At 49.9% G+C, this 10,190-nt stretch overlaps 1 protein-coding gene across 1 annotated transcript in view; it reads right to left on the bottom strand.

The window, feature by feature from the left end:
* Positions 1–1,718: 1,718 nt before the first annotated feature.
* Positions 1,719–10,190, bottom strand: part of LOC107111494 (signal transducer and activator of transcription 5B) — a 94,735-nt gene continuing 86,263 nt past the window's right edge. Inside the window, exons 13-17 of the mRNA XM_015412460.1 lie at positions 10,055–10,185; positions 7,142–7,297; positions 5,360–5,411; positions 4,134–4,241; positions 1,719–2,565 (exon numbers count right to left, since the gene is read on the bottom strand). Of these exons, the coding sequence (XP_015267946.1) occupies positions 2,439–2,565; positions 4,134–4,241; positions 5,360–5,411; positions 7,142–7,297; positions 10,055–10,185 (574 nt within the window). The 3' untranslated portion in view covers positions 1,719–2,438. The remainder of the gene's footprint in view (positions 2,566–4,133; positions 4,242–5,359; positions 5,412–7,141; positions 7,298–10,054; positions 10,186–10,190) is intronic.

Genomic DNA, 10,190 nt, shown 5'->3' with positions numbered 1-10,190 from the left:
GGGGGGGGGGGGGCTAAGGGAGAGGAATCCAGGGAAACTTGCTCTTTGATCCGCTCGTCTTTCAACCTGGCCCCTGGAAAACTGGGAAAGGACAGCTCTTCTGTAGCTGCTGCAGGCTCAGTTCGACACTAACCCCACCACAACTTCCACTAGAGAGGTTTAAAGCAGTAGGGCTAGCTACGGGAAGGAATCGCTGTTTCCCAGTTGCGGCTGGTGATGTGATGGATGGTAAATCAGTGATTCTGTCAGAAGGCGAGTGCCCTCTGGGATGAGCCTATGGCTGTTGTTTGGAGAGAGCGTGGGCAAAGACCCGTTAATAACAGAGTCTGTTGGAGGTTTTTGGATGCCGCCCCCCCCCCCAATATCATGAACGCAATGCTGCCCACGCTGGCTTCACAGTACAACCTGAGCACAAACGCGTTGCATTTGCCCTGGAGAGAGATATACGTATCGGTAGCCTCCAGTATGATTTCTGCAGGAGCAGGATGCCTGCCCCGATGAGCTCCTTGAGCACAGAGGGTGGGTGATGCAGCGTTCACCTGTCTGTGCGTCTCATTCAAGGAGCAAAAAGACACTGGGGAACTAATGCTTCCGTGGAGAGGTTTCGAAGGGCAAAGGGCAGGCACGACCCCGGCATCCGAGGACTCCGGACGGGCTCTTCCGTAATAACGGCTACGGAAGAACACTCTCCCAAAAGGTATGCTGACGCACGACATAACCGAGACCTGATTCTTGCATATGCAGGCTCGCCTGTGCGTGTGGGAAAGGGGGACCCTCCGTCTACATGCTGGCATCCCCAGTCTTCCGGGCCAATGGTGACACCATCACCCTCTGTGAAGCTGCAGAGATGCCATGCACAGGTGGGCGTGAAGAGAGATGTTAAGGTAGGATCGTCTGTCTTGTTTGGCTTCCACTGCTCTGCAGACAAGAATTCTGGATTCTGAAGAAGGTGCGGCTTCGCCATCAGATCGCCGTAGGTGCAAACGGTACTCTGAGCGTAAGATCCATGAACTGCCTCTCAGCCTCCCCATACAACCACCCTGCTGGACTTGAGCAAGAAAATCCGAATGTTAAAACCCAGCAGGATTGGTGGCAGAACAGCTGGCCATGGACCTGTTTACAGACCGCCCCCCACCCCACCCTACAAAACACAGTGCTGGTTGAACGGAAGGACAGATCATTCCCACTGAACAGATACATGTATACATGTGAGAAACCCACTGCTTTGTGTTAAAATAGTCCGAACTTTATTGACTGGCAGGTATAAAAATAATGCCTGGAGGGAGCAGTTCTTCTCCGGCCAGAGAGGGGGTGGAAGTGGGAAAGAGAGAAGGCAAAGACAAGCGGAACAGGCAGGATTTGTCCCCATGTCTCTGTTTCTGTGCTCCGGGCATCCATCCCTTTCTGTTTAAACCCAGCAAGGGAACCCTGGAACTTGCTCCTGAAGCCATCCCCCACCTCACTTAAGAGAACCATTATTTCTGATTTTAATTTTGCACTCGGCTTTTGTATTATATGTTGTTGGGGTCTTTTGGAAAACAAAAAACAGACAAGAAAAAAACACCCCACTCTCAATTGGTTGAACCTGGGCTACCTAGGGAGCAAAAAGTTGGATACAAAGATAGCCAGGGGTGCTAGCGGCAGGAGTGAAGAGGCCAGCGGTTATTATGCAACAAGGCAAAAAGTGAGACACTGGAGGTGGGGTGGGGGTGGGGATGGGGGTCAGCCCAAAGGACCCTGGGGTGACCAGGCTTAGGCGTCTAAGGTGTCCGACTAGAAGCAGGTCTCCGAAAGAGTCAGTGCCTTTCGCATATGTCACACAAGTGCTTGAGCGAAGGTAAACACAAGCCGTATGTGGGCAACATACACCGTTTATCCCGGGCGCAGCTGGGGCGGTGGGGGGGACGGGGGACGGGACACACGACATCAGACACAAGGAAAAGAGTTTACCACAAAAAAAAAAAACAACTTCAAATAAGGCCTACGTCTCCTCCACAGCTCAGCGCCCTCTTTCCCCAGCCCACGAAAGGCCCCAAAGGCTTCTGGGTAAAGTACGGCAGTGTGTTGAAACTGGAGGAAGAGGAGGGTAGGGAATGATCCTCAGCACAAATTAACCTCAAAAAACAACAGCTCGGCGGTCGCTTGTGGTGTGCTGAAGCAGAAGGCCCGAGGGGAGGAAGGCCCCTCAGAAGAGCAGACGGGGAAACCAAGCAATACACGTCACTGCTTTTTGTACATGGGCGAGTGGAGAGACGACGCCCACTTGCCCGTCGGACACCCCCTCAGACAGAGCAGGGTGAGCCTGCCTGCCTTCCTCCCTGTGGGGTGTGGTAACACTGCCCCTGCTGCTGCTGCCGCCGGGCTCCCAGTCAGAAGCGCCCCGCCCACCCCGTGTTTCACAGTCTGTGCATGGTCTCTCCAGGGGAGGGGCGGAGGGGTCATGACTGCGCATGTGAGATCCACTGGCTATCCATGGGGCGCCTCAGAAGCTCCTCCACGTGTCGCGCCACGTCCATCGAGTCGTCTAGGTTGAATTCCCCTTCGGTATCCAGTACGGAGTCATGGCTGGAGACGGAGGGAAAGGAGAGGTGTGAATCAGTTTGGTCTGCGGTTGGCGGGCGGGGGAGACAAGCCGCTTCACCTCTAGCAAAAGCCGTTTGTGAAAGGGGCCACGGCGCGCCTGACAAGTTCTCTGCACCCTCGTGGCTTGCAGGGTTAGTGGGAGGAAGCTGTAACACAGAATCACAGAGTCGGAAGGGGCCATGCAGGCCCTCTCGTCCAACCCCCAGAACATCCCTGACAAGGGTTTGTCCAGCCGCTGCTTCAAGACTGCCAGTGAGGGGGAGCTCACCACCTCCTTAGGTAGCTGATTCCACTGTTGACACAACCCTTACTGTAAAAAAGTTTCCCGTAATATCCAGCCGGTACCTTCCCGCCCTTAATTTAGACCCATTCTTGTGAGTCCTCTCCTCTGCTGCCAACAGGAGCAGCTCCCTGCCCTCCTGTAAGTGACAGCCTTTCAAATACTTAAAGAGAGCCGTCACGTCTCCCCTCAACCTCCTCTTCTCCAGACGGAACATTCCCAAGTCCCTCAGCGTTTCCTCATACGGCTTGGTCTCCAGGCCCCCGATCATCCTTGTCGCTCTCCTCTGCACCTGCTCCATTCTGTCCACATCCTTTCTGAAGTGAGGCCTTCAGAACTGCACACAATATCCAGGTGCGGCTTGACCAAAGCAGTGCACAACGGGACTATGACAGCTCAGTTAGCTAACAGCTCAGTTTCAAACTGGTCTAAACTGTCGAGGTAGGCTGCTAGGCCTTTCTGGATCAAAGAATCCATCTCCTCTCGCTACCAGGAGACCTCAAAAGATGGGAAAGCTGCTGTGAGACGGGGAAGTACTGAGGACAGAGAAAGTACTGAGGATGGCATTGCAGCCTCTGCGAGACTAGCTGGAGGGGAAGATCAGGGAGGGTACGGAAATACAGGGCTGAGCTCTAGAAAGTCACTGTGCACACAGGGTGAAGGGTGGATCTATGCTTTCAGAAGAATGAGATCCTGAGGAACTCAAATGGAGTGCGTGCCACTTCCGACTAATCTGGGGGGGGGGAGTATTCGTTTTCCATTTCCCCTTGCACAAACAAGCCTTGCAAGCTGAAATCTAGCAGGAAGCCCCCCAACCCCACCCTGAATCCTAGTTTTCTACATGCAGGGTGCTTTAAAGGAAATCGAGGAGCACTAGAAATGGCACAGCCCGAGGGCCGCTTTGTTTTTGCTTCGGGGGTCACACCAGGCTGTGCAGAGGTAACAAGTGAAGGAGAAGGAAGTTGGGGGGGGCGGCGAGGCAGAAGGGGCCAGATCGCCTGTGACCCTTTGCCCTGGGAACTCACGGGCCATTTACGGAACCAGAAGGCCAGAAATCTGAGAGCTCCGAATTCAAACCCCAGGGAGCTGAAGGTTAAGAGATTTGGGAAGGAATACGAGCACAACGAAAGGTTCGTTTCAGAGCAGGAAAGGAGAAGCTACTGGGATACTAGTGTGGGAGAGTCCAGGCTTAATTTCCTCCCCGTCATAAAGCCGGACCGACCCCCACAGCCAAGGCAAAGAGAGCCAAGCCGATCCCTCCCTGACTTACTTCTGTGGATACAAGTTGTAGTGGGAGGAGGAGCCGACGCCCGGGGACGGGGATTGATCCATGTAGGCAGTCCCTCCGCTTGAAGAATCCCCGGTCGTGGGGAGAAATCTGCAACAGAGCGAGAGGCATGTCAGGAGGGTTAGGGGGTCTTGCATCCTCTTGCTTAGTCCACTTGTAAGAGAGCGGGGATTGATTTATTAGTTGTTGTAGATTTTCCGGGCTGTATGGCCGTGGTCTTGGCAATGTAGTACCTGATGTTTTGCCATCAGCTGTGACTGGCATCCTCAGTGGTATAACATAGAAAGGTGGAGTACTCTCTGTGTCTATGTGAGAAGAAAAATGGTAGGCAGGTAATTTATATCTACTCAGGAACGTGGAATAGGGCTGAGTCATTATCTTGTAGGAGTTTACTGGGTTGTGACATGCTAATGGAGGAGCTTTCCTGAGGAGGTTCTTTTGCATATGGATTGGCTGTTGAAATTCTAATCTTATCTGTAGTGCTGTTGTGAGAGGTAGAGCATTTTGTGTTTTTCAGGACAGGAAACCATGCCCTATTTATTTTTAAACTCTTTCCTGTTGAAATTGTGTTTATGATTTTCAATGGCTTCCGTGTGTAATCTGACATAGCAATTGGATGTGTTGTCCAGCCTTTCAGTGTCTTGGAATAAGATACTGTGTCCTGTTTGAGTTAGGCTTCTCACCTTTACACAGAGATTACTCCATCTTTCTGTGTTATACCTCTGAGGATGCCAGTCACAGCTGCTAGCGAAACGTCAGGTCCTACAATGCTAAGAGGACCACGGCCATACAGCCCGGAAAATCTACAACTAATGAACTCCGGCCGTGAAAGCCTTCGACAACAGATTGATTTATTGTTGTACAAGGTCTCTACGTGTTTCGCCATGCAGGCTTCATCAGGGGGACTCAGAGCATTCACCTAGTGCTGGAACTGTCCACAGGAATTAAGTAGTTCTTCTTTTTCTCCTCCTCCTCCGACAGTTCCGGCACTAGGTGAATGCTCTGATTCCCCCAGACGAAGCCTGCATGGCAAAACGCGTTCAACAGTAAATCAATCCACCATTGCCTGCCATTTTGTCCTTATGGCACGTTGCTGGGTGCAGCCCATTTTTTTCTTCAGCCCATGCGGGAAAACATCTTCCCTGCCCCAACCACCGTTAATAGCCTCCCGCCTTTTCTGAACTCCCTCCCCTTTCCACGACACTCACTCTGGCACAACTTGCTTGATTTGTGGCTTCACATATCCATCCACGGCCTTTGCTGTAAGCAAGGAGACAGACAAAAAAAGAAATTACCCATTTAGCGTGATCGTGCAGGGCCGGGCAAGCGCTTTGTTGCACCAGAGTCACAGGTACCACTGAAGGGTTGAAGGAGTCGGCTTCTCTTAGTCCGCATACAGATGTACAAACCTTGAGCAGCAAGTCCCCCCTCGACCCCTTTACGCACAGGCATCCAAACTGAACCGAGCCAGGGAGAAAACAACCCTTTCGATTTTCAGCACAAGTCCACCAGACAGAATGCTATTGGCTGATCCCTGTGGCAATCGTGAAGCCACTCCCCTCTGCTCAGAGCAATGTTTTTTTCCAGTATTTTATTTTATCAATTTTCCATATAACACTGCATACAAATATAAATCTCATTGAAAATCAACTTCAATAATACAGATCTCTACAACAAGGTAAGTACATTTTATGAGACATTCTATTAGTAGAAATCCTGTTTCAAATACTGATCTATAAAGATGCAGATTAATTAAACTTTAACTGAAACTATTAAACACAAAACTGATACATGAACTGACACATGGACAGGGTAACTGTATAGCTTAAAATATCGCTATGATTTCTTTATACTTTAATGGAATTGAGGATGTAGAAGCAGAAGGTTTTGAAAGCGAAGTTTCCATAATTTCTAACAATTTTGCAAAGAATAGGGAATGTTTTTTGCCAGTTGCCCCAGGTTTTATAGAGATATCTATGTTTTGAGTTTATAAACAAGCAAACAACTCCCCTCTCCAAAAACACCTGAAATGAGGCATCTAAAAAAACTTTCACTGGATACACTTCTTAGGCAACTGTGGGGGGTGGGGGGGACAGAGCTGTTAATTGTGGAAAGAGTTTTTAAAAAGCCAAAAGCCTGGCAAAAGTATATGAAGGAGAGCCAGTTAGGTGTAGTGGTTAAGTGCGCTGACTCTAATCTGGGAGGACCGGGTTTGATTCCCCACTCCTCCACATGCAAGCCATAGTTCTGGTAAGAGCTGTCCATGAGAAAGAGCAGTTTCTATCAAGAGCTCTCTCAGCCCCGCCTACCTCACAGGGTGCCTGTGGTGGGGAGGGGAAGGGAAGGGAAAGGAGGTTGTAAGCCGCTCTGAGACTCCTTCGGGTAGTGAAGGGCAGGGGGTATAAATCCAATCTCTTCTTCTTCTCTTCATATGAAAATATAGGGGGGGGAATCTAATTTGGGTACGTGTGAGAGCAGAGGAGCAGAGGGAATGAGAGAAAGATTCACCCTTTGGCACAAAGCTGACCCCTGCTACTGTCTAGCGGGACACGTCTGCATGTTCCATTAATTTGGTCACAGTCATTCCGTCCGCTGCTGTCCTGGTTTGAAATGGAGACGAGATTAAGCCCCACCTGAAACCTTCCTGGCCGGTTTGATCCTATTCATTTTAAAGAAGCTTTTCTGTTTGGTAGTAACTTGTCTATTTACATGGGGGAAACGGCACAAGATGAGCCATTATGCACATATCACATGCATGTCCCTTTTATTGTTTTAATGCTACGACACTCTTAATGCGTCCTGAAAGAAATGCCATTGCATTTACAGCAGTACAACTAAGACCATGCGAACTCCAGGGATGATGGAGTGACACAGACTCCCAAACGCCTCTCCTGGAGGTCTGCAGAAATCAAAATGCACTTGGATAAGACAGTGAGAACAGACAGCAGTTGGGAAAAGCCCATGAAGTTCTCCTGGCACTAGAGACTCACCAAGGACCGGCGTATAGTATTTGGAAAAGACTTCTTCCTTGGGACGCTCAGGGTACACGAACTGGAGGTAAGCAAGGTCACCGAGGCGGTCTGCCAGGGAGCGGATGGAGAAGTCACGCGTGGTGAAGGGCATCAGGTTCCAGAACATCCTTTCAGCTGCAAAACCCCCAAGGCATCACAATGTCAAAGTGAGCGACAACAAGGAGATCTGGTCAGTCGAAGAATGAGACACGCTCCGACACCAGTGTTAAGACGATAGCACAGGTTAAGGGCTGTCAGATTTAAGCAATATGCCTTGTTTATAGTTTTATTTATAGTTATAGTATGCACTTATTTTGATGTTGTGACACCACCAGCTTTAAAACTGTGAAATAAGAGATTATAATTGTTTAACAGAGTTTATATATTTTAAATAGAGTTTATATATTTTGGCCATTTTTGATGGTGTTTTTCCTAGCGAAATTTATATTTTTGGAATCTCCAGGCAGTGGCTGGAGGTCTCCTGGGATCAGTTCACCTGGAAAAAATGGCTGCTTTGGAAGGCGGACTCTTTGGCATTATAGCCACTGAACTCCCTCCCCTCCCCAAACCCCGCCCTCCTCAGACTCCGCCCCCTAAATATCCAGGTATTCCCCAACCCGGAGCTGGCAACCCTAGCTCCCACACCTGAATGTTTTCAGTGGGAATAGTTCAGACCGCTGTTTCCCAACTTCTGCATTGGGACCTGAAAGGGGGTCGCAGGCCAGCCCGCCCCGATGGCCACCCTGCCCTCTCCACTGCTCTCTTTCGTATTTTGGAAACCGAGATCCAACCTTGGAAACAGCATATTACATGTCGTCAGGGGTCATTTAGTAGAAAAAGAGGTGCAGGACCTCATTAGCAGAACTCATTAGCATAACGTATTTGCATATGCCACACCCTGAATAAAACTTGGTCTTAAAGGTGCCACTGGACTGTCTTGGACCGGGGGTGCGGGGGGCTCTGCAACTTACCTGGCTGCTTCTTACTCTGACTGAGGGCTGCTAGGGGCGGGGGGGGGGGCTTATTGCATGCGCCCGCCCCCTGGGCTCTTTACTGCCAGAGCTTTGCTCCTGTGCACTCCTGCAGGAAATGACCCTTGCATGTCGTACTTTAGTTGATGGGTTTTTTTCCTTTATTGCACATGTGTGTTGATCAAGAAAAACGTGTCCTTATTTGAGTGAGTTTCTTAGACTGTATGGGGGGACTAGAGGAAGTGACGGAGAAGGAGAGGATGCTCAGAGGCTGGGCTGTAACCCCCATATGCAAAGGCTGTGTATGCTGGAATTGCACTTGGCTTGGAGTTCATAATGAGGGAAACCATGCCCTTTGCAAGAGGTTTGTTGGTTTCTCAGAAACATCTGGAATGTTTGATGTAGTGGTTAAGTGCACGGACTCTAGTCTGGGAGAACCGGGTTTGATTCCCCACTCCTCCACTTGCAACTGCTAGATGACCTTGGGCAAGCCATAGCTCTGGCACAGCTGTTCTCTCAAGGACAGTTCTGTCAGAGCTCTCTCAGCCCCACCTACCTCACAGGGTGTCTGTTGTGGGGAGGGGAAGGGAAAGGAGTTTGTAAGCCACTCTGAGACTCCAAGTAAAGGGTGGGGCATAAATCCAATCTCTTCTTCTTCTTGAACTAGATGTGTGCCAAGGTCATCATTCGCCCAGGGCACCAAAAAACCTTGCCCCAGCCCTGGATGGTTCTCCATATCAAGCAAATTTGGACTTCTGGGTTACAATATCAAAAAGGCTGGAAACGGCTGGTTCAGGCGATCAGAAAACAAACTACACTTTGATTAAGATGTTGCAGTCATGTACAGAGGGGGTGGAGTTGGGTTCCTGGCATCACTGGCATCGTCCTATACGTGCTCATGATCGTCACAATGTCACAGTCCTCACAGTCTTCCTGGGCGACAGACAAACGCACCTCAGAAGCTTCCCACTGGGCCCTGACCTGGATAGCCCAGGCAAGCCCAATCTTGTCATATCTCGGAAGCTAAGCGGGGTCGATGCTGGCAAGTACCTGGATGGGAGACCTCCAAGGAATACCAGCAGTTGGGAGGCGGGGGCAGGCTTTATTCAGCCACCTCTCTGAAGATCCTCCTGCCTCCCCCCAGTAGGGGTCAATCACCAGAGGTCACCACGACTTCCAAGTGCACACGCACTCACACATGCGCACACACATATGAAAAAAAATATATCGCCGGTGGCGGCATGGACACTGAAGTCCCCAAGAACTATCAGTCTCAGGAACTCCAGAGCCCAGCTCACTGTCCACTCCAGTAGACTTGGTAGGCTGGTCTGTAGGTGCGCTAGGCGAACGGCAACAGACAGCCAAACTCTCCTCAGCGTCCCAAACCAAGCCAATCCGACATCCTCTCCTCCCTCTCCCCTCCCCCCTATGAAAATCTGAGTGCTGGGTATGCCATCTTGTTTTTGAAGTGCTTAAATATTTAGGCTGAATGTTTTAATATTGAATTTTTGTAGTTTTAATTGGTTTTAAAATTGTACCGAATTTATGTCGTTGTAAAGCGCCCTGAGCCCTACGTAAGCGGGGAAGGGCGGTTAAGAAATTGAAATAAATAAATAAATAAATCACCACCACCACCCAAAAAAGACGCTTCCCGCTAAGAAAACATTAGTGTTAATTGCAGGGAGAATGGACAGTCTTTACAATGTGAGTAAACACTTCTAGGAAAGCAGTTTTGATCCCTTATGACTACCAAGTAACAATGATGCCTCCTTTGAGGAAAAACACTTGGCTCCTGGGCGACAACTGTACTACCGTTTGGTCGACTGCACGCTCAAAATAGTTTCTGGAAAGGTCCCAATCTAACACATAAGCAGCAGTCAAGGGCAAGGTGTTAACTCTTCTGACTTGGAAAGGAACTCACCGTTATCGAACTTCCAGGCGATCGTGATGCCCCCAATCTCGGAGTCGCTGAACCGGAGGAGGAAGGTCCCGTCTGGCTTGTTGATCAACAAGTCATGGGCCTGCTGCTTGTTGACAAAACCTAGGATAGCCCTGGA

Source organism: Gekko japonicus, unplaced genomic scaffold, assembly GCF_001447785.1.
Source record: "Gekko japonicus isolate JY-2015 unplaced genomic scaffold, Gekko_japonicus_V1.1 scaffold8, whole genome shotgun sequence".
Taxonomy (NCBI): domain Eukaryota; kingdom Metazoa; phylum Chordata; class Lepidosauria; order Squamata; family Gekkonidae; genus Gekko; species Gekko japonicus.
This window is presented reverse-complemented; position numbering and strand designations above follow the sequence as displayed.